At 32.6% G+C, this 26908-nt stretch overlaps 3 protein-coding genes across 4 annotated transcripts in view; 1 reads left to right on the forward strand and 2 right to left on the reverse strand.

Moving 5' to 3' along the window:
- Positions 1-7112, forward strand: part of LOC135842350 (prestin-like) — a 28465-nt gene extending 21353 nt beyond the window's left edge. For both annotated transcript variants that reach the window (XM_065359769.1, XM_065359770.1), the window contains exons 4-14: positions 3481-3591; positions 3709-3872; positions 4117-4281; positions 4396-4500; positions 5355-5488; positions 5574-5736; positions 5812-5988; positions 6063-6335; positions 6429-6608; positions 6694-6820; positions 6900-7112. In XM_065359769.1, coding sequence (XP_065215841.1) covers positions 3481-3591; positions 3709-3872; positions 4117-4281; positions 4396-4500; positions 5355-5488; positions 5574-5736; positions 5812-5988; positions 6063-6335; positions 6429-6608; positions 6694-6820; positions 6900-7039 — 1739 coding nt within the window. In that variant the 3' untranslated portion in view covers positions 7040-7112. The remainder of the gene's footprint in view (positions 1-3480; positions 3592-3708; positions 3873-4116; positions 4282-4395; positions 4501-5354; positions 5489-5573; positions 5737-5811; positions 5989-6062; positions 6336-6428; positions 6609-6693; positions 6821-6899) is intronic.
- Positions 7113-7170: 58 nt separating this feature from the next.
- Positions 7171-8910, reverse strand: Arf102F (ADP-ribosylation factor 2). Its single transcript, XM_065359771.1, has 5 exons — positions 8643-8910; positions 8415-8495; positions 8160-8341; positions 7951-8076; positions 7171-7882 (listed from the first exon to the last, which is right to left on the reverse strand). Exons 1-5 carry the CDS (start codon positions 8707-8709, stop codon positions 7799-7801), a joined length of 540 nt encoding a protein of 179 aa, XP_065215843.1. The 5' UTR covers positions 8710-8910; the 3' UTR covers positions 7171-7798.
- Positions 8911-10789: 1879 nt separating this feature from the next.
- LOC135843121 (CD151 antigen-like) overlaps positions 10790-26908 on the reverse strand; it is a 30398-nt gene continuing 14279 nt past the window's right edge. Inside the window, exons 3-6 of the mRNA XM_065360873.1 lie at positions 14698-14889; positions 11516-11689; positions 11243-11398; positions 10790-11104 (exon numbers count right to left, since the gene is read on the reverse strand). Of these exons, the coding sequence (XP_065216945.1) occupies positions 10964-11104; positions 11243-11398; positions 11516-11689; positions 14698-14889 (663 nt within the window). The 3' untranslated portion in view covers positions 10790-10963. The remainder of the gene's footprint in view (positions 11105-11242; positions 11399-11515; positions 11690-14697; positions 14890-26908) is intronic.

Here is a 26908-nt window from a genome sequence, read left to right on the forward strand (position 1 = left end):
TCTCCTCTGATTGAATAATTTTTAATGTTCTAAAAATAATATTCCAACTTGAGGTTAAGTAATCATTGATCCCGATCGTATTCTCAGTATGAAAATCTCGAAATGAATCAATATACCATTATTTTCACTTATCAGGTCTCGCGGAAAAATCCTAATTGCCCTCCTGCGTTATAGTTTGTTATTATTGGAATGATTTAATAATAAAGACGTTCTTTCATGAATGCGTTAACGTTAATCTTCGATGGGTAATTAGAAATGAAAAATATTTTGAAATTAATTCGTGTGATGTTCTGTTTCGGACTTAATAATTGGATTGCTTTTTCATCGTATGATATTTTCCGTTTCCGTTTTAAAACTCCAAAACAAGGCTATTTCTTGTTCGAATTATAAGACGCTTCGTTGTGGTGGACACACTTACCATTAACCTATATTTTTTTGATAATGGTCGTGTGATAATGAGAGTGAAAAAGTTCAAAACAGTCGTAAAAAATCAGCAAGATACCCTATCCGCTCGTCTTTGTAGGTACCTATATACAGGGTGCCCAGAAATATTGTGAACCCCTAAAAAAGTTTTCTGCTAAATGTTTCGGTTGATCACACTGAATGATAATAGATAATGATACCACATGATTGGTTGTTAGACTGAGGTGATAACATTTCACCAATCATATGCATCGATTTCACGTTGCCAACCTATATTTTTTATAAAAAAACTTTCTTTGGGGTTCACGATATTTCTGGACACCCTGTAGCTAGCTAGATAGTGTAGGCTGTAGGAAAAAAATTATCTATCTGTGAGTCAATGAAAATGAATTTCTAACGGGATAATTTCGAGATACGAGGTACAATCGAAATGATAGAGTGAGATAGGGATTCCAAAGATAGATCTTATTTTGACAAATAATACGTATCGCCCTGGCCTTGGCTGTAGTATTCGTAGTACATATGAAATTGTAAACTAATTTTTGATTATTACTCGTGTACAAGTTCGCATCGAAACAAATTTCAAAGACAAATGTACCAATGCATTACTTAATTATTTTTAATTGATTTGCATCGTGGTCTGATGTTGTTTATGGGATATTCCAATGATGAAGATGTTATCTATGCATAGATACACTATTCTCTTTGTGTGACGAATGCTTGTGTTTATAAATTATGAAACCTATGTTTTTGGCCTTTGGCTAAGATTTTGTTGTCTTTATAGTCTAAACATTTAAAGGCGTGATTTTTTTCATATTGATTAATAATTTTACACATATTATACTTGTGAGTTGAAATTGAAATGAATGCAGCAGGTATCTAAAAATAAACCAATTTTTCATGAATAATTCTGTATCAAAATTTTTCCGATGCACGTTTTGAGCATACGTTGATGACAAAATAGTAAAAAATCGTCAAAAATTAGTTTGGGTAAGCATGTTTTAAAGACCATCATGGTATACTCATAACTCTCATAAGTATGTAAGTACGTAATATATCAACTCGATAAAAAGTTTTTATAGATCGCTAAATTTTCTTCTTCGTGTAATGGAAAATTTTAAACGTAATGCATCGCATGTCCTATAATTTACATTTTTGTCTGGCTAATGTTAAAGCGAAAAGGAAAATGTCAACCATATAATAGGTCGTTTTGAGGGCCAGAAATTTTTTAAAAATTTGGAATACCTAGGTATTTGACAAAATTTCGATATTTCAATTATTCAATAAACATAATTAAAGCGGAAAAAATTAAAAATCAAGAGCAAAAAATTAAGGGAGTAAAAATATTTTTAAAAAGTTTAAGACAAAAGAAACTTTTATTTGAATTTCGAACAAAATACTCAAAGTATTGAAAAGTTTCAAGTTTGAAGCATTTCTCTGAGTTCAAAAAAATTAAATGTTGAAATATTTGGAAAAAATATCAAAAAAATTGAAGCAGAGGCAGAGAAAATCAAGAATCAAGATCAAAAAAATATTCAAACCAATCTAAAAATCCCTAATAAGTGCTCAAAATAATTGAAAAAATTTCAGCACATGTTCTTTAAGCTCGAAAAAATCGAGAACCCAAACAGCTAGTATGCTATACCCACTAAAAAAAAGTTGAAGCTTCATCTGCAAAAAAACACTTTTATTTTTCAAAAAGGAAATCGAAAAAATTGGCACTCAAAAAAGTGATAAAAAATGCATCGAAAAGTTTTGAAACATTTTTCTAATTTTGGAAAACGAGTAGTTTTTTCGTCGAGATGTCATCTAATCTGTCTATAAGACCTACTGATTTGAAAACATTCAGATTTATGCAATTTTAAGCCACCAAAATTTGATTTTTTTCATTTAAAAAAACACATTTTTAGCTATAATAACCGTCATGACTTTTTGAAATTCTTAAAAATTTGCCAAAAATCTGAAAAATGAATTTCAGTTGGTATCTAAAATTTCGACCACAAAGGTCTTACGGTATCTTCCTCTGATCCAGCTTGGCTTTGTTCAAATTGAGACTTGTGTCAGTTTCTGATTCTCTTGTTGGAGTATAAATAAATTGAAGAATTTTTCAAATTTAGGAAAAAAAACTTTTGAAAACTCCGTTACGAAAATGTAAAATTAAAAATGACATCAAAAAACTTATAAATCACTAAAATAGTCTCAAAGTTTTGTTTCGGAATGAAGATTCGAAATAATGGCACCAAGTAGATGAATTTTCACTCTTAAGAGAAATTGGAAGGAATTTTTATCCTTTATTTTTTCTCAAAAGTTGTCTAAAATGTATTTTTCTTTTTTTGAAAATCACATGTGATGTAAACATTTTTTTTTTTTTGCTTGAAAATTACATAGTGGTCAAAATTACCGCAAAACTAACATTTCAGCTGAAGAAAATTTATTTTCAGTGGTCTTTTTACTGTTTTTTTTCACTTCTTGAGATTAGAAACTCAATTTTTTTGCATTTCTTGAAAACATTGAGAAGGGTTGGTTTGTGCCGGGTGAGCATTAATAATTATACTTAGGTAGTTCTATAATTTTTCTTGAGATATTCCAATAATGGAAAAATCATCTGTGCACATGTCTGTAGCCTGTGCGATGAGTGACAAACACGCGTGTCTACGTATCTAATATACGACTTGTAAATTTTAACGACGGTTGACAAGCGAGAAAATCTGCGTGGTCTCGAGACAAACATTTACCTATCCATCTTATACCTACTCGTAATCGTAAATAAGGATGATTAAAACCCCTTGAAATTTCCATACACTACCCACGAAGGCATCCTTATGTTGAAAGATTTAAATTCGAACACTCGAGTATCTTATCTGTCCGGATTACTTAAGTATTTTTTTCGCAATTTTTCAACAATGTCGATGATGAATCTGCGACAGTGATGGAAAACTTGAACTCACGTATCACGCATCCGAACGAACGTGATCATTTATAGATAAATTACACGATGTGTCAAGTGATTAATTTATTTTTAATTTTTTTTTTTTCGTACTTGTTCTTGAAATATAGGTATGGCTTACGCGATGTTGGCAAATGTTCCTCCGGTGGTTGGAATATACATGGCTTTTTTTCCAGTCCTAGTTTATGCTTTCCTTGGTACCTCTCGTCATGTTTCAATGGGTTAGTGTATTCTGAATTCGATCAATCTATCGATAAGATTTAATATACGGCAACCTGTATTGTATGTAATTAACATCGTACGAGGACTTTGAATAAAAACGTGTTCCATGGTTCTAGGATCTTTCGCCGTTGTATGCTTGATGACTGGAAAAATCGTATTAGAATACTCGACTCCTCAATACGAATTAAATAACGTACCTTCGAATACAACCGAAAGTGTCGAAACCTATTCTCCTATACAAGTTGCAACTGCTGTATCATTTACTGTCGGAATTTTTCAAGTTAGTTGACACCGATTGTATCTCTATTTAATCTACTAATTGTAATTAAATCATTATCTATCGATCTCGATAACGTGTATGTATATAGCTAATAATATGTAGGTATATTTGCGAGATGAGAGAGATGATCGTACGATCAAGATATCGTCTCTAGTGTAATTAAAATTTTACATAATAAATCCATTCATTCGTAGGGTACGAAGAATAACCTATAATTTTTTAATTTTCGTCTGTAATGTTGCAGATATTAATGTACGTGTGTCGATTAGGAGTAATATGTTCGCTTCTATCCGATACTCTTGTTAGTGGGTTTACTGCAGGAGCAGCTATGCACGTGTTTACCTCCCAAATCAAAGATATTTTTGGATTCCAGATTGGTAGCCATTCTGGAATGTTTCAAAATGTTTTTGTAAGTGTTCCAGTACCTATAACCGAAAAAAAAACCAATCTTCCTTATGAATAATAATAATACGCAGACTTCCTCTTTATTTATACCTTGATCATTTTTTTTTTATGTTGGCAGACTTATTTTGAAATATTCAAACATTTAGATACCATCAATTGGATAGCAACTCTTGTTTCTGTGATAACTATATGTATACTAATTTTTAATAATACTTTTTTAAAGGTAAGCAATACTACCATATACCATATTACGCGGTATTATTCTAATTCTTATCAAATTATGCTTTATAACGTTTTATTATTCATTGGTACACAAACGTGCGTCTTTATATTCATCGTAAACCACACAATGGATGCGATTGTTTATTTAACTCACAAACCAGATAGAAATGTTTTCAAGTTATGAAATACCTAGAAGATTAAATAATGAGTATATTCGTGTCAAATTTCTAGAGAAAAAAAAACAAGAATTTTTATTTTAATTGGGGTGATAGAGATTTTGAGGAAATTAATTTTACGAGCTTTGGAGGTTAAAAATGATAGATAGATGTTTTCACCTTGTTTTGACGGTGTAGGCAATATATTGTACACAATGTGATGGAGTAGAAGCAGAGGAGAAGTAGGGGGTATTTCCAACGCTTAATAGATTATTGACCTTTTTTTCTTAATCGCCAATAATTTAGATAAGTTCGAAATTTTTTTAAAAATACTGTAATAAGTTATTTTATCTTCTCGCGAAGTGATTATTGGTGTTGCAAAAATTACGAAACTAGTATTTGGTAAAATATTATCAAACAGAAGGAAATTTTGAAAAATTGAAAAAAAACAAGATGTTTCTATTTTTTTATTTTTAAATTGAAAATTGAATTTTTTCCAAATTGGGAATTGGGATCATTCAAGGCTCCCAGTGGTACCAAAATTTATCCATTTCCATTTTATGTATTTCATTTGGATTGTTTTAGATTTATTCAAGTTATTTTACTTGTATTTTATACCTACCTAGTATCTATAGCTCCTATTTTCAATTTTGTAACCGAGTAAATTTGTCTTCTAATGAGAATGTTTTTTTGTTTTCAGCCTTGGTTGGGGAAGAGATGTGTTTTTCCAGTTCCTATTGAATTAATTGTCGTTTTAATCGGTACAATTATATCAAAATACAGCGATATAAGCAGTGCTTACAAGCTAAAAGTTGTCGGTCAGATATCAGTTGGGTAAGTTGTAGAGATGCTTATTTCCTCTACGTTAAAATACCTATTTCTGTTATTAATTTTAATGGTCGATTTTTTTCACTCTTAGTATTCCAGAACCGAAACCTCCAACGATCTCATTGATGAGTAACGTAGCTCTGGAAAGTCTCGTCATAGCCATAATTGCGTACATAGTCTCGATGTCGATGGCTATAATATTTGCTCAAAGGAATAAATACGAAGTTGATGCGAACCAAGAATTACTAGCTCAAGTAAGCGCAGTTATTATTCAGCAATTTTTAAAATTCTACAACAATTCTGAAACTAATCCAAATTTTGTGCTATAGGGAGCTGGAAACGTGGTAGGATCATTTTTCAGTTGTGCACCGTTTGCTGCTTCTTTATCGAGAAGTGTGATCCAAGAGGCTGTTGGTGGTAAAACGCAGCTTGCTAGTTTAGTTTCATGCTCCATTTTGCTATTTGTTTTATTATGGATAGGACCATTTTTTGAACCACTTCCTAGGGTAAGCTTTATTTTCCACTTTATATATCAGAAATTATTGTTTCATTTTACTAATTTTATGATGTATTTTTACAGTGTGTTTTATCAAGTCTAATCGTAGTGGCACTAAAAAGTGTCTTGTTACAAATTACCGAATTACCTTCAATATGGAGATTATCGTTTCTCGATGCGATGGTGTGGATTTGCACTTATCTATCTGTGATTTTGATCGAAATCGATATAGGACTATTAGTCGGTTTATTAGTATCTGTGTTATCCTTATTTATTCAAGGATTAAAACCTCAAACGTATCTACTAAGTAGAGTTCCAGGAACCGATATTTATGTTGATAAATCAAAATATAATCATGTAAGATCCCTTTTTCCTCTCACATGTATCTCATAGATGCCTATCATTGCTCTTCATTTACCTACTTACGTAATTTATTACGATATTTTACAGACTGTAGATCCACAAGGTGGTAAAATAGTTCGATATTGCGGAGGAATCAATTTCGCTAACCGTGGTCATTTCAAAAATAGAATTTACAATTTACTCAACATCGATCCGACCAGAATATCTGGCAAACAAAAACACTGTACAGACTCTAATAAAGTGTTTTCTTTAGAATCGATAGAAAAAGTACGTCGTCGTTATATTGCGAAATTGTACTAAATGATCAGAATTCTGAACATCTGTAGACTAATAAATTTCCTTGTTTGTTTAGATTCGTTACATCGTTCTAGATTTATCAGGTATCCATTATATTGATCCAGCCGGTGCTTCAACAGTTAAATCATTAGCAGAAGAATTACACGATTTACACATACAATTTTACGCGGCGGGTACTTCTGGTAAGTTAAACACCGAGATTCTATTTTCTCAATCAACCTTTACACTATTTTATCACTAAAACCAATAATTTTGTTATAGAACCCGTGTACGAAACGTTCAAAACAAATGGACTAATGGAATCAAATCTATTCTACTTTTTCCCTACTGTTCACGATGCTGTTCTGTATGCTCAATACACTCTATCATTAAGTACAATAAGTAATACAATCACTCAATAACAAATCGTTATTAGAACTTTTTCTTTTTTATTATATTTCTGGTTGCCAAAAAAAATAAACGTTTTATATATAACTGCAATGCATATGTTTGAACGACGACTGGAGTTGCCATAGAAAAATGAAAGGCTCTGTTTACGTATTTCATCGTTTTATTTACTTACATTCTATAACGACATGAAAATTAACAGTTAGTCGATTTGATTCTGGTAAACTTCATCGTACGCAGGATCTAACTACTACAAGTACCACATGATAACATCTTCAATTTACAAAAAAGAAAAGAGAACGTATGTAAAACTCGTACAAAACGTAAGAAAAAATTTCCACCATGTAAAACGATGACGTAAGAAAGGATATTTTTTTTAATACATAACAATGGAAAACATTGAAAGACAATACGTAATCAACTGAACGAAAATTTTTCGGATTTTACCAGCATCGGGAATAATTTCTATCGGCGGGTCTCGACACTGCACCGGGTTTAAATTAATGCTTGTTTAAAACAATTAAGTGCATTTGAAAAATTAAAGTAATGCTGCAGATAGAAACTAAAAATGAGGAAAAATACAACGTAAAATAGATATATACACATACAATATATGAATTCTGCGCCATCCACGAATAATAATTATACAATAGCATTACGAAAACAAAAGCGAATCAGCGTAAATATCGCATGGTGAATACAAAAAAAAAAAAAAACGACGCATCATGATATTTAAGAGATCTATACACATCGTAAATTATTTAAGATTAAGTTCATTTGGATAATTCATTCGATAACCAATCCAATCCTTCGTATAGACCTTGTCCCTGGGTAGCACAAGCGGACTGAATGAACCACTGCAACAATCAAATATGAATATGAGCAATTAAGGTTTCCAGTACAGTAATAATCACTCAAAACGTACCTGTCGGTTACGTAGATGCCCCAGTCCTAATTTTTCTGTCAGTTCAGAAGCAGACATGGCGTTAGGAAGATCTTGTTTATTGGCGAATACTAACAGCACAGCGTCTCTCAATTCGTCTTCTCGTAGCTAGAACATGATCGTAAATTAGTCACGAATATGATAATTGATAACAGTGATCCCAACTCTCAAATATGACTCGAATACCATACCATATTATGAAGTTCTTTTTCAGCTTCTACGATTCGATCTCTATCGTTGGAATCCACGACGAAAATTAAACCTTGAGTGTTTTGGAAATAATGACGCCACAATGGTCTGATTTTATCTTGACCTCCGACATCCCAAACGGTAAAACTGATGTTCTTATAATCCACAGATTCGACGTTGAAACCTAAAACATTCACACGTTGATATTTCGACAGTTCGAGATTTAGTTCTTCGATGAACAGAAAAGAAACACATACCGATTGTTGGAATGGTGGTGACGATTTCTCCAAGTTTCAGTTTATACAAAATAGTTGTTTTACCAGCTGCATCTAGACCGACTGAAATCAAAAGAGTGTCATTGTAACGACTACTATGGCAATTTGGGTAAAATTATGGCACATAATGAACCGACTACAGATGTTTTTTGAATGTAATGCAAGGAGTAGGAGGTTTACTAGAGTAATTAGTTGAAGATATCAGCTTACCCATCAAAATACGCATTTGCTTTTTACCGAAGAGCCGGGTTAGGGCAGACGAAAGAGTTAGTCCCATTTTGATGTATTATCAGTGCAATTCTTCAAACTGATGACTAATTCGATTGTGAAATGTCCAAGTAATTCGAGTTGTATTTCTTGAGATGAATTGAACGCAATTTCATTTAGACACTGCGTTATTTAAACAAATTAAAATAGTAAACGTAGTACGTTTATACGTCAAAAATTATTACATACACTTTGTTGATTATACAGCATTGAATCAGTATATTGATAGCTGCGAAGGCATCCATTCGTCGCAGTAAAAACAAATATGGCGCCGGAGATAGAGCGTGAACCGTTCATAGACGTTACTTAGGGATCACTTGGCTAAGTGGTGAATTTTGAAGCAATTTTTCCAAGCGTGATTGAATTTTTGAAATTTTGTTTTTGAATAAATTGAGAGATTGGACTCCGAAGTGTTGATTTATCATTTTACAAATATAAAATTTTTATTCGTTCGTGAGAAAAATTGCATCAAAAATTCAAAATTCACCACTTAGCCAAGTGTCCCTTAAGTAACGTCTATGAATTCGGCCCTTTGTTTTTGAATAAATTGAGAGATTGAACTCCGAAGTGTTGATTTATCATTTTAAAAATATAAAATTTTTATTCCTTCGTGAGAAAAATTGAATCAAAATTCACCACTTAGCCAAGTGTCCCTTAAGTAACGTCTATGAATTCGGCCCTCAAAGTATACGAAGAGTCGAAGAGGAAGACATTTTGATTTGAACTTTGAAAACCGAAGATAAGTGGAATGGGATGGGACAATTTTGAGCTGTTGATTCTCATCTTACACCATCCATGACCATATTAAACCGTAAACATGTTCGAAGTCGAACTTCTGTAATGTGTTTTTAACTTTTTACTTTACTATTTTTATTAAATTAATGCTCCAGTTCAATTTCTCTGAAATCTCTTCTTTCAAGAACACAAAATACTCACACTCACAAGGGAACGTCTCGAGTTGTCTGCCTTAGATTTGAACGGGACCGCGATTTGTGGAAAGAGTTCTGAAGCCTCCAGCGCAATTTTCGTCGATTTCTTCAGAATTTGAAAGAAAAAAATTATTTACTGCAAACTTCGATTTTATAATAAAAATTAAATGTTTCCTCTTCAATAATCAAAATTAATTCTTTTTTAATTTCCCAATCATTGCAAATAATTTTCAATTTGAAAACCAACTCCAACTTTGTTAGCAGAGTTAGCACTGTACGTGTGATGTGTTCTGCCCTGCCCCTCCTGCTCCTGGTTCGTTCGATTTTGGGTATGACTCCTCCATGGACTCACCTACTTAGTAAATTTTTCAAGTAATTCCATCAAATATAATATCTGGTTGAACTATTCTGCTTATACACTTGTGTTATGGTGGTACCTAACCTAGACCTACTCCCTACACTTCTATTCGAAAACCACTTACCGCTAGAACACTGAAATGATAACTCGCTTACCTAATTAGCCATAATCAACCATTCACACGAAAATTAAAAAATCTTTTACGACTTTTTAATTCCCTATTTTCTTCTATAATACAACATGAAATCATGGTTCGTACTTCGTTAGCAAGTATTTAATTGTAAATCTCATTTTCATATCAATATTTTAAATTGATTTACAATTACATGACCTTTAACCGTATCATCAATTAGTTAATACGAATGTGTGTGAACTCTTTTCCATTTATGAACTTCCCCCATATCGAGGCAATAATTCGAGTGAAGTGATTTTTCTTTCAAATTGGATTCAATTAGTAAATTAATATTTTGAGTTGTTGTTTCATACAAATCTATTATTTTAATAGGAGACCCAGGAGATTTTTCAAGACGAGTTTATTTTTATTTTTTCAAAAAAAGCCCAATCTGTATACCATATACCTATCTTTTGTGGTGATGTGTCTCAAAAATACAATTGACAAAATGATTATGTTGACTTTTCTTGCATTAAACATTAAGTATAGATAGGCATGTATTTAAAATCACTGTAGACGATTCAGAATTTCGGATCAAAATTCTCAGAGTTCTATATTTTTACTTGTAGGTATAGGTATTCATTACAGGTAGCTAGATGTGTAGATGTAAATAAGGTGAGCTTTCTTCATATTTAAATGAACAACAAAAAAATGATTTATTTACACGTAGATACAATTGGCACATTATCAAATCATTGAGAAAAAATATAATGACAGGTAAAAATAAAAAATATTTATAATAGGTAGGTACAGAAGTTTACATAAAAATAAATATATAGTTATCAATAGTTTGAGGTTCATGAAATTAGTACACGTGTTTTATTCTAACACATAATACACACGATAATAAAATACCGAAAAATTGCAATCCTGCGATGAAAAATGTAATCCACTGAACAATTGACAAATGATCACGAATTTCGCTTTTTAATCTATAAATACATCCCTGCGGAAAATAAAATTAAATAATTATTTAAGCGAATTGGTTCACGGTATCTCAAATTAGGCATAGGCATGCTAGAGATCTACCTATTTAATTAAGAAATGGAACAGGAATTAAATAGATACCTAAATTTTTACTCACATTGTAGAAAATATTACTAGGATGGGTTCTTCGTCCACAATTTAAACTTGGAGATCGGCAGCATGAATCAGGTACTAAAATATTACTATTGTTACTTAATAAATACCACTGACTAGCTTTCCAGTCTTCGAAACGAATGGCACCGCAACATCGCATCTGTACAGTAAAAATCATTAATTTTAATTAACGCTCTCCGGCAAAACCATAGTAGGTACGAGTATTTGTATTTGGCGGCTTGAGAAACGTGGGTTTGTAGATATTTTGTAAACTTACTTTTTTCTGAATATAATCAATGGCTTCTGTAGGTCTGTGATCTACTCCGTAGCGATTTACAAAAGTTGAATTTAAATTTAATTCCATTTCTGCTGGTATTTGATTCTTGTAAAAGAACGACATCATTCCGATGCATATTTCAGCTAAAAATACCAATATTAACAGGAACGTGTACTGTAACAGAAAACAAGGATCATTTGAGGTCAGTTTGGTGGTACAAAGGTAGGTTTTTATAAAAAAAAATGTACCTATATTTAATCACATATCTAGTGGCCAACATTAAAACACTGCAGGTTCAAGTCCCTTTTTATAAATTATTTTAAAAATTGGTCAGAATTTTTGAAAGTGCGAAGAGGGAAGAGGACACTATATCCCAAATTTTGCCCCCCCCAAAAAAAACACTTGAGAAGTATGTAGCTTACAGTTTCTTATTTTTCCAGACATTCAATTGAAGCATGTGTTTCCAAAACGCACTAAGTCCAAAAAAATATTGATAAGAGATTCATGGTATTTGGTACAATTTAGAAATGTAGAAATGGCCCAAATTGGCTGATTTTTTGATATGTTGTAACCAACACCCTTGGGCACAACATATCAAAAAATCAGCCATTTTTTTTGGGCCACAACTTTATGCTAGATGGCCTTGCAACCTCAGAATCTTTGAAAGTGGACTTAGTGCGTTTTGGAAACACACGCTTCAATTCAAATGTTAGCAGTAAATTTGAAAAATACACAAAATCTATGACGAAAAAATTCATCAAAGTTCAACAAATCCTCTAAATTAAATTTTTTGAAAAATATACCAAGATTTCAAACAACTAGGTACCTATATGCTCTCAAAAACATTTGAAAAATCATCTGGTATAATTCGTAAAATTTTCAGCAAAAATTCTCTAAATTGTCAAAACATATATTGGACTATTCAAAATTTAAAAATTCCCCTTCCCTCATTGTGGCCTAAAAATGCATTCAAATTCGAAAAAATGAATATCTCAAGGTGTCTTCCGTCGAAGTTTGATTTGAACGAGAACATTCTCATAATTAGAATTCAGCAGCCCAAAATTAATTTACCAATTTTTGACGAATTTTAAAAAATCCAAAATTTACCATTTTTGACAATTTATATGCTTCTTTGAAAAAAAAAAAGTTGATTCAGTAAAGATAATGGGGATGAAAATTAGTCCCAAAACTAATATCAATTTATCCAAACCGAATTTCAATTTTTCCGGCCACTCTGAAGCCTCCAGCATGGCTTTAAATTTCACTTGTATTCTTGAATTCCTCCAAGTCATGCCCAACCCGATTTTTAGCAGCTAAATTAAACTCCATGCTCTTCAAAGAAAAGAAATCTAAATTTTGAAGGGCCAAACAGAGGGGTCAATGACCTTAAGAAGGCAGCCAGAAAGACAGACGACCTTGGACAGCTAGACAGGTGCGTCAGTGACCTTAAGAAACCAATCAGACGGGCCAATGACTTCAAGAGGCTGCATATAGGAACACAGACGACCTTGGGAAGCCGGAAAATCGGGTCAATGACCTTGACAGGTAGACAGACGATCTTGGGAAGCCAGACAGACAAGTTCAATGACCTTAAGAGGTCGGACGGGTGAACGCACGACCTTGGGAAGCTATACTAACGGGTCAATGACCTTAAACCGCCAAACAGGTAGACAAGCGACCTTGGGAAGCCAGACAGACGGGTCAATGACCCCGAAAATCCAAACAGACAGACAAACAGACGACCTTGAGAAGCCAGACAGATGGGTCAATGACTTCAAGAGGCTGCATAGAAATACAGACGACCCGACTTTGGGAATCTGGAAACGCAAGTCAATGACCTCAAACCGCCAAACAGATGGACAGACGACCTTGGGAAGCCAGACAGACGGGTCAATGACCTCGAAAAGCCGAACATATATCTAGACAGACGACCTTGAGAAGCCAGACAGACGGGTCAGTGACTTTGGGATGCCAGAACATGTTCTCCGAAGGTAAGACCATAACAAAACCGTTTCATAGAGGAAAAAAGCTGCAATTTTTAAACCGTTTTAAAATCATAGATATTATTTTGAATCGATTTGTAACATTTCTGTGAAACCGGTTTGAAAACATATTTCTTCATTTTTGAAATAATCTGAAACACTGATAATCTTTGATTACAGTATTGTATAAAAAAAAAAAATATCCAAAGTCATTTTGAAATTTATTCAAAATGAAAACCTTTTTTTTTTTTCTGGAATTCACTTCCTCTCGTCACATTCCCACTTATCGTTTAGTACCGTTTTCAAACTATCTGAAAATTCGTTCAAATTTTTAAAAAAATCTTAAAATTCAATCATAATTTTATTGAAATTTATTTAAAATAAAAAAAATTCTGAAAAAAATTGAAATTTACTACTTGAAAAACATGAAAAATACCCGTTTAGAAATTGTGAAAAAATTCATTTCAAATCTTCATGTTCACGAAGAATCATTTAAAATCGAAACGTCGCTTCAAAAATGTTTAGAAAAATTCCAGCCAATAAAAATCATTTAAAATTTTATTTAAGTAGTTTGAAAATGCTTCTGAAATCGTGTAAAAATCCATTAAAAATAGGAATATTGTTCTTAAATAACAAGTGTGAGAAAATTCTAACCAATTAAACCTTCATAAAATTCATGTTGGTAAAGTAGGTATGTATCCAAAATTTTATTTACTCAATTTGTAATCAATTCAAGTCCCTCCAACAGAGTTGGTAGGTAAATTATAACAACATTAAATTAGAAAATCGTTTCAAAATCGTCTGTAAATCCAAATTTTATACGAAACGAACGCGGAGGAGAAGGGAATAATTTTGGTAAGATTCTTTGAAATATTGAATAGATTTGCGATTCATGCCTTCGACTTTTTTTTTTTTTTTTTTTTAAACCAGAAACATGCAGTATGAGAGGGTGGAACTCCTAAACCCCTCTCGTGAAGATCCTATATGGATCAAAGTATTCGAAATACATGCATTATTTTTTTTTTGAAGTGGAAACATTAAAATTTTTGCACATTAGGTAGGTAGGTATAATTTTAAAAGTAAATATCCGGTGAAAAATCGTGAACTTCGTGGAAGACTCAAAAGCCAAACCGACTCGCACCTGCAAAACACCACTTAGGCCATTCAACGTACATTAAATTTGCAAAAGCTCATACTTACGCAAAAAATGGTGCATCTGTTTTCTTTCCAAACGCCCACATATCCCATGATATTTATGATACAGATAAGGATACCAATTAGCAAAAGTACATGAACAATGATCGCATAGGTGGGTGTTTCTTGCACACTCACCAAGTGATACCTCCAAAACACGCTCCATATCGCCACCACTAAAACATTCAATCCAGAGACCTGTAAACAGAAGAAAAAAAACATAAATTCTATAAAAATTTCGTACATTTCGCCCCTATTTTCAAATTCCAAAGAAAAGATGTAAAGCGTTGATAATTATTGCAGTCACGTATATATCGCTCGTATAAACGTTGCCCATTTACGTACGTATTATGACCGCCAAGTCACAGAGAGTCAGAGTTAAAACCTCTTGGTCGTGGCACATTCACAATTACCAAAGTATTGTATTCTCTTCGACAGTTGCCGAATCTATAAAAGAAACGTGCGTTATACCGAACACATGCACTACATGTATAACGACGTGTTCTGGTACATTATTAATTATCGAACCATGCAACAGAACACACCGATTCATGATTTTTTTCCTACATTTTTTTCCTTTCTGGAATCCTATACCATACCCGCCAACACGTGCCAAGTAACACGTAGAAATTTATGATTTATCGTCGTGTGCACTTTATCAAAGGCATCGATACCACTTACGCCGCCGCCGCCTCATGTGCTTCGATCTTTTTTTTGCACATCGTAAACCAATTTATGTAACTATTTTACACTCAATTGCTTCAACTACACGAGTGGCCTTTCAAAGCTGCGCATTTAAATGCAAATAGGTACCGTGTACTGGATAAGTTGGCATTAAATGGTCGCAAATTCGCGTCGAATACATTTAAACCAGTTTCAACACATTATAGTAGGTATACATAGAGAGCTTACTAAAAACAGATAATAATCATTAGCAACCAAATGGTAATAAATTTTCTAGAGTGTGTTCTTTAAAGAGGAAAAAAAGTGTATCAGTTGAAATGTTTGTATAAACACGAGAAGTAACAATGAAGTGTTATTTATAGATGCTCTCATATTGTAAAAGCATCATACGAGTAGTACTACACATTCTACTACCATGGTCTTTTTTCATTTCATTTGTATAAATTGTATAAACTAAGTTAACTTATTATTGGTGTCGTGAAATTCCTCGGAATAGTGGTTTTTAAAATAAAAGCTGCTGTTTTTATTTTTTTTCCTCCATTTGCATCAAAACGTAGGCTTAATTTTTTGGTATCTTTGATACGATGCACCATGTCCATTAGCATTTTCCATCTTTTATGAACTATATTAAGATAGAAATGGAATCCAAAACCAAAATCGTCGCTAAAGAGTTTGTAAAATTGTACGAATTCGTATAAACGACTTCATAAATCGTATACTCGTTTTTTCAAAACTAACCGTATACAACTATGTAATAAACTTTACAACCCACTTCCAGTCGTAAAATACATAACGAGTAATGAGAATACCTCAAATAAACCGTAACGTTTAGCGAATTCTTTCTTGCATAGAGAGATAGTTCCATCGAGATAGGTACTAAGTACCAGGTACCTACTTATTTAAAATGAAATTCATCACAATCGTGTCTGACTTTGCGATATGGAAAAAACTATCGGCGAGCATTCTTTCAAGGTTATGTTTAGTTGGTTGGGAAAAATGTCGAGCAAATTCAAATTTTCAAACTCGACGATATTTATATTTTATCGTCATTATGCGAAAATTATTCATGCAAATGGTTCCGCATAATTTCAATGGGAAACATATACCTATTCTTGACAGGATCTGTTGAGTGCGTAGAATTAGATCGAGATCGCGATAAGAATCGAAATAACCTATTTTCACAAATTCGAATACTATTTTGATAGTTTATTGGAGGGTTTCTTCGAAATTCCTTCAAAAAATTCTATAAATAAGATGTACTAAAAATTCTTGAGATTGTGCACAACGCACACAATCATGTGTACAGTATAAAGTCTAAGTATACTGAAGGCCTATGTACGTACTAATGTAAAGAATAATGGCGCCCGTGTTATATCAATATAACCGAGTTTTTCGTGAGAAAATGAATTTTATGGGAAATTTACCAGATGCTGGAAATATTTAAGCAGATATTTTTGTAGAAAAAAATATAAAAAGAAAGAAACGTTTGTTTATATTATTTTTACAAATGAGATCCGCGTTCACTCTCTCGAGCAAATTTTTTAAGACGTCATCGTCATCGAGCACGTGGACCACATGGTTGCTGTTATCATTAACATCGATTTGAAATGTAAATAGCGAAATGTTACGCAGTCAATGCAGGATGGAAATACCGAGGGGGAATGGAGAATACTACATCGCTGTGTCAATTTAAATCTCAATGGACGAAATATCGATACATGTGTTTTATTATCGGCGAGGGGACATGGTAAAGCTCTGTTTCGAGGATTGGGTGGCTCATAAAATTCCCAACTGACTCAACCGGAAATTTTCAAGTGGCAAAACGGAGCAGAACATGGAAAATATCACATCTCAACAAAAATGTAAAATTATACAAAATTTGGGAGGAGGGGGAGAATGGGGGTACATTTTCATAATTTTTATTCAGTGAGTATACCTGGGTAGAGGTACCTAATTATTATTTTTTAAATTGAGAACTGAGAAAGGCATTTTTGCTAGAGCATGGAAGCTCACCAGGGGCGAAACTAAGCATGAGGGGGGGGGGTGACCAACCAAAAATTTGCCGACTGATATGAGAAAAAAATACTAATTTGACCGAATAAAACGGTGAGTTTTTAAATGTGAAATAATATATAAGAACACAATTTTGCCAATTGATATTACACTTGTACGTATGTAGATAATTACCAGGGCTCGGATATTCTTTCCCTAAAAAATGCCAAAATATGCTCTAAAAAGTAAAAATATTCCCTAACGATATGGGTATTGTTTTACAGGAAGGAAAAATCAATTCCTATACGATTTTACTAATATTGTTGTGTAATACCAAGAATTCACGAACAAAAATGGAAAACAGAGCGTTTTAAAATTACAAAAAAGTAATTCTAATTACATTATTAAAGGAATAAAAAACAAATAAAATGAACAAAAAAAAATTAGTAGGTACAAGAGCGCAATTGCCAGTTTCACAAATTTTTCGGAGAAAAAAATGAAAAATAGCCAAATACTAATTTGATGCAAAAATTTGAAATTGAGCAAAATATTCCCTAAAAACCCACTAAGAACGTAAAATATGCTCTAAAATCGCAAAATATTCCCTAAAAAAATGCCAAAATATGCTTTTATATGCTTTTATGGTGAAATATGTCAAAATATGCTGTAACAAATTAGGCTCATTTTACTTGAAATTTCATGAATCGTGGAGATAATTGAAAAATTCCCTATCTTCTATGCATACAAAAAATATGCTCCAGCATAAAAATCCGAGCCCTAATAATTACCTAGGCTTATCAAAAATTTTCGTTTTCATTTTTCAATTTTTAGAAGCTTCAAACATTAAATTTTTTCGGTTTGTAAAAGAAAAACAATTTTGCTCGGGCGAAGCGAAAGCAAAAGCTTTTGAAAATTCGTATTTTGATATGTGAAACAACAATATTTTTTATTGGAAGAGATTGATTATTTTGGCTTCAAAATTTCAGAATTTGAATGATATTTTTTAAAATAGAAATTACAGATCTGAAAAAAATCGAACAGAAGTTCAATTGTCAAAAATTTTGAGGAACTTAATTTTAAAAAAATTTTTGTTCGTCTCAAGAAATTATTCCAAAATCTGTGATCAGAACTTTTGAAGTAGGAAAATTCGGGCACACTTAATGGCAAATTTGGCCCCTGAAAACACACCTTTTTTGACTGATGTTGAAACTCAACCGTGCTTATTAAATTTGACCCACAAAAAACTGAGTCTTAAAATGTGATTTATTGATTTACCTTATATTGTTAAAAACTGAAAAATTACGAAAAGAAATAATCCTCCAAAAAAACTCTTCAAAAAAGAATTACACCCCGCCCTCTCCACGATTCCTAATGAATCTACTCCATGAACAAAAATAAAAAAATTTCAGTAAGAAAATGTTATGATATCATGGTGGAATCCGCCCCTAACAAAAACAACCTACCACTTCACCATTTATCGTATAAGACAATCTATGAAACAGCTAATGAGCCAAAAATTTGGGGGCTGACAAATCTTCCACACTCCAGAGTCAAGTTAGATTACTAAACTTATTTGAGGGATCTGTCCGCCCAAATTTTTGGCTCATTAGCTGTTTCATAGATTGTCTTATACGATAAATGGTGAAGTGGTAGGTTGTTTTTGTTAGGGGCGGATTCCACCATGATATCATAACATTTTCTTACTGAAATTTTTTTATTTTTGTTCATGGAGTAGATTCATTAGGAATCGTGGAGAGGGCGGGGTGTAATTCTTTTTTGAAGAGTTTTTTTGGAGGATATCAGTACTTTTTTTTCTATATTATTGTGATGAAGTGTTTAATCTAATGAATGAAAATAGCGTTGGTGGCAGGAGCATGCAGAAGAGAGTGGACAGATTACTGGACATTTGTCATTAAACTGACTGGAATAAAAACAGTGGGCTTTTAAGGGTGATGGAGGAAGGGGTTGACCAAAAATTCGCCGATCAGTAAAAAAAAAGACTTTAAATTTTGTCAAATAAAATGACACAATAGCGAATACAAATTTCTAAAATGAAATGAGAGATGAAATGACAAGTTTACCAATAATTGATAGAAATACCTATTAAAAAATTATTATTTTCGTTTTTGAATTTTTTGAAGTTTCAAAATGGAATTTTTTAGTTTAGGAAAAGGATAGAAAAAATATCTGAGTGATGCGAGTGAAAAAACGTTCAAAAATTCAAGAGATGAGAAACAATGTGTTTTTCAGGTTCCATTTTTTGGCTTCAAAATTTTGGAATTTAAATGTCAACTTTTTAATGAAAACCAAACAAACCTGAACAAAGTAAAGAAAAACGTCATTTCAAGAAGTAAAAAAAAAAATGTTTTTTCAGGTGAAAAAATGTATCTTGTTTGTTTTAAATAAATTTGCGTAATGAAATTTTTTCCATGTTTACTTTAAAAAAAAAAAAAAAAAAAGAAGGGCAAAAGAAAATTTGTACTTTCGGAAGTGAAAAACAACGTTTTTTTACAATTTATTTTTAAAAATTGAACATATTAAATAAAAATCATATTGAAAAAATCAGCTTACAAAATTAAAAATTGAAAAAAATTTTTGATTCTGATGGGGTTCGAACCGGAGTCTACTGAGTGGCGAGCGGAAGCTTAAACCAAGCAGCCACTTGGGCTGCTTAGATAACGGCGCATTTCAACTGCATACAACGCTCACGTTGTAACGCCAACAGGTGTTGTGCTTTAAATTTAACGGACATTTCGATATTGAACGTTTATGTGCAATAATAATTATTATTGCGCATAAATGAAAGCTCATATCAATTTGAAAATATTAAAAGGCACTTCCGTGGTGTTTGGAGTATATGTGAACATAATTTCAACGTGATTGGGACTTTATTCCAAGCTGCAGCTTTTCTTAAAAAATGGATTGTTGGCCATTTTTTGAGTATAATTAAACTACTTCATTAAGAAAAGCTACAGCTTCGAATAGGGCACAAATCACGCTGAAATTTTGTTCAAATGTACTTTGAACATCGTAGATGTGCCTTTTGATGTACGTACATCTATCCCAGCTTTGGTTTGATTGTACTTTGGATAAATATACTGCTCGTTTTTTCAAAATTTGTCATTTTTCAGCATCTTTAGACTCCACTCAAGCTTGATGTAATTGGGCTACAAAGCTCAATTTTTGCATGAACATCAAGTTTGTGGTGGAGAAGTGCCTTTTGATATTTTGGGTCAATTTTGAAAATTTTTGGGGCCCAAAAAGGGGGGGTGCAGGGTCAATTTTCAAAAAATTTACAATTTTTTGCTTTTAGTCAGTAATGGTTGACAAATCAAAGCTATATTCCAAATTTCATCAAAATTGGTTCGGCCAATCCTTCTAACTTTGAGTGGAACTTGAAGAAGAATTTTACCAAAATGACAAAAAACAAGGTACTTGAAACTTTGCGAATTTTTATCGTACAAAAATTATTCTTATATATTCTGAAAGGTCTTTGAAAAATAAGAAAAAAAGTATCTATGCGTTTTTTGAATAAACGCATAGTTTTTGAGAAAATTGCGTTGGAAATATTCTGGGCTAACATTATGAAATGATTTGAGAATACGAGGTGTGGCAATTAAGTTCCGGGAAGCCCTCCTGAGAGGAGGAAGACGCAACACTGGAGTGTTCGCGAACACTTTGTCCAGTAGCCTGTACCTTCCTTAAGTAATGTTTGAAGTTTCAAAGCCGTAGGTTGTTCCGTTTTTTTTTGGTGCGTATTTTTCGAAGGTAACTTTTGATACGACGTCGTGAAAATGAGTTTTGCAAATTACTTCTTGGAGGAATGGTCACCTCCTCAAGACATCTTAGTGTCTCCTCACTATTTCTACACCCCAGATTTGATTCCTAGGGACCTTTACTTCATTCTCAGTTGGTTTTTACCTGAGAATCAACACCCATTCCATTTTTGAGAAGGACTCAAAAACCTCCACTCAAATTTTGAGGAATTCACCTCTGAGAGACGCAAAATTGTATTTTAAATGGGAGCATTGAGCAAAAATACGATGCACTGAGTTGAAGAAAGACTACACTAATGACTTATGAGGTCAATCTCCTTTGAAAATTATTTTTTACTCACCTCAGAGGACATTTCCTCACAGCCACTTGGCAACAAGAATCTCATGGCCTACTTTTTGTGAGGTTTTGATCACCTGATCTTCCTCAAACATTTCCTTAATTTTTTTAAACACTACGTTTGACCTTTTGAGACATTTACCTCAACCCCAACTCAAATTCTGATCTCCCTGACTCAAGGATCCTCCTCAAGTCACTCCTTAAAGTTTTACGACGTGACCTTAAAAGATGGTTCACTTTAAACAGCTATAAATCCCACAAAATTCACCCAATCAACTTGAAATTTTGCAAAGTATTAGAGGAAGGTCTACCCTACACAACAACGTGTTTGCGAACACTCCAGTGTTACCACATCACCCTCACCGAATGCATTCCCGGAACTTAATTGCCATACCTCGTATAACTCCGTCTGGCGTTGCGCCGCCTATGGTAACGCGTTTCATGACGCGTTTGAAACCGTGGGAGGGCGGGGTGGCAACGCTACCGCGTCGCCTGATGATTTGAGAATATAACTCCGTCTGGCGTTGCGCCGCCTATGGTAACGCGTTTCATGACGCGTTTGAAACCGTGGGAGGGCGGGGTGGCAACGCTACCGCGTCGCCTGATGTATTTTTTAAAAATAGTAACTGGCTCTTCGATTACTTGGCCTGTTAATGCAAATTTTTTGGTTATTTTTGGAAAATTCAAACTTGGGGTAGGATCCTAAAGTTTTCTATTGAACGGCTGATTTTTTCTGGTGGGGTAGAAGTAGGAGGAGTTCTCTGTATACTCTTATAAAAAATAAGCAAAATTAATGGCCGAGTAGATAAGATAACCAAGAGCTTGGTCCTTTTTTCGAAAAATTTAGATTTGAACGAGTTCAGAACACTTTGGTAAAACTTCAGAGGGGTCAAATTAAAAACATCATCAGTAACAATTGATATGATAATGTCAAGTTACTTTGATTTTTTTTGAATTTTGATAATTATTGGGGACCCTTGTACCCTATTATAGAAAAATGTTGGGGGTTTGGACTGAGAAAAATCGAAAGAGAATCCAAAAATTCATTATAAAGCCAAATTTAAAGCATTGAAAATCATTTTAGATTTTTGGGAAATTTTTGGAATTTAAAATTTGGCTCACTGCACATTAAAACCTCAAAGTTTGAACAATTGAGGTAGAAAGCTGAAAGTTTGATACAAAATGAAATTCAGCACCCATGATCTCGAATTCGCTGCCTTTGGAACCCCTTTTGGCTAATTCATGCACAAATTTTCAAAAACCATTTCTCGTTGGTTCAAATCCATTTTTTTTTTGTCGAGAACTGATGTTTTGAAAATTTATTGTGGGCTCCAGAATTACTCAAGAAGAGACATCCAATCTATTTCAGAGATCAAAAAGAGTAGGTATGGATCAAATTTCAACATTTTTTTGACATGTAAATTAACTTCTTAAACGAAGAATTTTTCATATAATTTTTTCAATAAAATGACAGGAAAAAGCTTTCTACCTTCACGTGACCAAAATTATAAGTTTTTTTTTTTTTTTTTTTTTTAATGCAAAATGATATGAGCTCAAATTTACCTAATTCTTGAAAATTTTCCACAAATCGAGAAATGAATTTAAACCTCTGAAATTTTGCATTGTGGTGTATTTTATCGATTTTTTTTGTGAGCCCAAAAATGTTTATGCTGTTTGGGAATACCTTAGCTCCGGATCTAAGGTACGAGATCGTACTAAAAATTACTTAATTTAGTTATATAAAATGTGTAGTTTTAAAGGGGACTCATGCATACTTAAGTACCTCTAAATTAAAATTTTTTGAATTTTTAATGTTGACAAGGGTAATATACATGGTAGGTAGGCACTGGTTTAAAAATTGTAGGTAATGTTTTGCAGACAAACAAAAAAATTCCATAACAAAACAGCTCCAATTTTCAAAATTGAATGAGTTGAAACGAACTTGAATTTTCAAGTGAGTCACAAATTTCAGCTGTTGATTTATGATTCTTTAAAATTCAAGTTTTGTTGTGGGACTTTTTTGTTTTTAAAAGTTTTTCAACCGGAATCGGTGCTCAAATCCAAAAAAAAAAAATGCAGTGTATAATTTTTTTGAAAGCGTAAAATTTTATGATTTTTATTGAAAAATGTCTGAAAGTACCTAACTGTTTCAATTATGGAAATAGGTAGTCATTTTGTTGAGAAAAACGTTTTTTTTCCATCTTGAAACATCGAAAGTTATGCCATGATTCATTCTTAAAAAGCTCATTTTTGATCATTTCAAAAAATAGCTCCATCTATAATTTATATTTAATTAGACCTTAAGGAGAACTGTATAATATAGAGTAAAAAAGCCCCCTCAGTCCTCACGTAAGTACACGGTGGATACAAATGTTTCATTTTTTACTCAAGGGAGATCACTCCGGACAAGTTTTCCGGAATCAATCAAAAGTTTGACGTGAAAAATTCAAAGCCCCCCCCCATCCGTGAAAAAATGGAGTAGAATTTGCAGAAATAACGGTAGTTATCATCGAAGAGTCATTTGAAAATTTCACGTCATCAAATTTGTTTCGTTCAATATAATTTCTTTGAAAAATTATGAAATGAATTAAATGATATGGAGAATAAATGATTTTGGAAATCGATAAACCTATTTCAAGAGATGAAAATAATCGATAAACGACTGCCTATATGCGTATTATTTTTATTTAAATGATACAGCTAAACAGAAACGTATTAGTACCTATAAGATGAAAAAATTGAAGTAGTCCTATTAAAATATGTAAATCCGAACAAAGTCCAAAGATTTAGATAAAAGGTAGGCTGTCGATACGCGAGTAGATGCATATCCGTATTCGTATATCTTAAACTGTATTAAAAATCTGATATGCACCTTGAAGTGTGTAACCTTTGACCCAAAATCAATCAGCATCCGAATTCTCATTCGAAGCAGGCGCCAAAACAATTCGAGTAGGCGTTCGCATTTATATCGTACTTCTTTACACGCAACACATTCTTTTATCATCGGATATTAATTACAAATCTACACAAACTCATTTGAACTGTATTAAAAGGGGAAATTACAATGTGTGAAGATAACTCTGAAATAATGATCGAGCATTTAAATTTATAACCATCGCCTGCAGTCCGATTCACACGATTAAACCGATTTAGAATATGAAAAATGAACAATTCTAAAATCAGATAACGTACCTATCATTTGGTATCATTAATGCAAGTAGTTGAATGGAAAAAGAGCCCACGATTACTCGATCGCCTACAGCGGTTTAAAAGGGTTCCGATTATTTACTCGTAATAGTGTGTTTTAAAGTGCATTTTAATTTTCATACGCCGAATCCTGAAACCAAACCTCACGTGCTCACGTGGATTTTAAAATCTTTGCAGAAGATACGTTAAAGCTAAGGCCTTTCTAATGTGTTTAATTTAATGAAAAATTAGGTACACGACGCGATGGGTCGGTTTGTTTTACTTATTTTTACGTGATTTATCTGTAGGTACTTCTGTGAGTATAATCAACAGAAAATGTCCCTATTCTACAGTATGTGTACCTACGATGCTTTGAAGTTGCTTAATTTAGGAGCATTTTATCACTTTTTGCGGTTTTATATCCCCTTCATACGTATAGTTGCTTTACAGATGGCTTTTTCGCATGATTTACGAAAGTAAACGTAAGTAACGGTCTACCCGACAATAATAGAATTTTACTATTGTGTATATCAATACAACAATAGCCGAGTATATTCTGCACAGGTAAGTAAACAAAATAAAAGATTTTTTTTATAGGGTTTATCTTTCTTTGGTAGCTTCTCATTATTTGGAATACGAATACATATGAGTAAGCCTAATTCCCACTTGTGTGATTTTTTTCCCGCAGCTATGAGGATTCCAAGTACCCAGGTATAGGTATAGGTATGAATAGAGGTGTTACGAATACCAAGAAGAGGCAATTTTTTGAAACGTAAAGTGTTATCAAATTACGCATCGTGTACAAAAATTAACAATAATGAGTAGGTAAGTACTGAATAATGATATCATATCAGAAAATAGAACGCGTCATTGACGATTGAAGGCATAATTTCATCATTTGCCTATCTTATAGTCTGTTCTGCAGTACGCTGCGCCATAAAATATTTATTTCTGAGAGAGAAATGGCAAATTAAGTTCTTCTACGAAATGTTTTTCGAGCACATATCGAGTAGATATTTGTGAAAATTATAATTTCCTTTGTTTTTCTAGAACCATATGGTCTATATAATGGATTTTATAATTGAATTGGAATTGTTTCACAAAAATCGATGAGATTAAACAGTCGATGAATACCTACTTACCATAGTCATTATCAATATTATCTTAATTCTCGGTATTAGCCTCTTAGGTAACTCTCCTCCCATTCTCCATATTCACTTAGCATCTAATATAGTTTTTCATAGAATTTATATTTTCGAAACATTTTGCCAACATTTTTGAAAAACGAGAGAAAATCAGAAAATTTTTGCTCAAAAAGGAGAAACTAGAAAGCATTTTAAAAATGGGTAAGTATTTCAATTTAAGTATATTTTATGAATCAGATTTCTTAAAAAAAAAAAAAAATGACTGTGAAAAATAATTTTTTGGTTTGATTTGTCAACATGAAATGAAAACAGTCAAAAATTGACAAAAAATCATCACAACGTATTTTAAAATAACATTGAATAATAATCAACATGCAGATTATAGTTTTTTCTCAACGAACTAGGGTGCTTAAATTTTCTGAATCAGCGACTTAAAGAATTGAAAAAAAAAAAACAAAAAAAATACACTATCAGGATAAACATCAAGCATTGACTTCCCTTCTGCAATTTTTCCACATGATTCATAATTATTCTACAAATTTTCAGTTTCCTCGAATTATTTTCTGATGAATTTAAAATTCACAAATTTTAAAATTAATCAAGTAGGTCTGTAGGTGTCTATAAGTTAGTTATTCTGTGGGAAAACATTACTAAATAGCAAGGATTGAGCCAAATATTCTTATTTAAAACAAAAAAAAAAAAAAAAAAAACGAAATAGTGACTTTAATTATAAACAATTTTTTTTTTTTTTAAATGAAGCAAGTGTCATTCTAACTAAATAACGTAAAGAAATAAGCAAAAAATTCCAATTTTCAGTCCAATGATGAAGATGATTCACAGTTCTGAATTTGGAACTCCCCCCTCTCCTCATCTAAAGAAATAAAGTTGCCAGTCCAATTTTGTAAGGGTGAATCCACTTCTAATGGATCAGGTACAGTGGCTTCCTCCTCCTTCCCTTGCTTTCCCTTCCCTTCCCTTGCCTTCCAAATTAAAATGGTTCGTTTCAAAATATAAGTACTTAGACTTACTCACCTGCCAATCTTTAAAAATTTTCTTATTGAGGAGTGTTTGATATTTATTCAGGAAAATCACACGAA

The sequence above is a fragment of the Planococcus citri genome, chromosome 4, assembly GCF_950023065.1.
Source record: "Planococcus citri chromosome 4, ihPlaCitr1.1, whole genome shotgun sequence".
NCBI lineage: Eukaryota > Metazoa > Arthropoda > Insecta > Hemiptera > Pseudococcidae > Planococcus > Planococcus citri.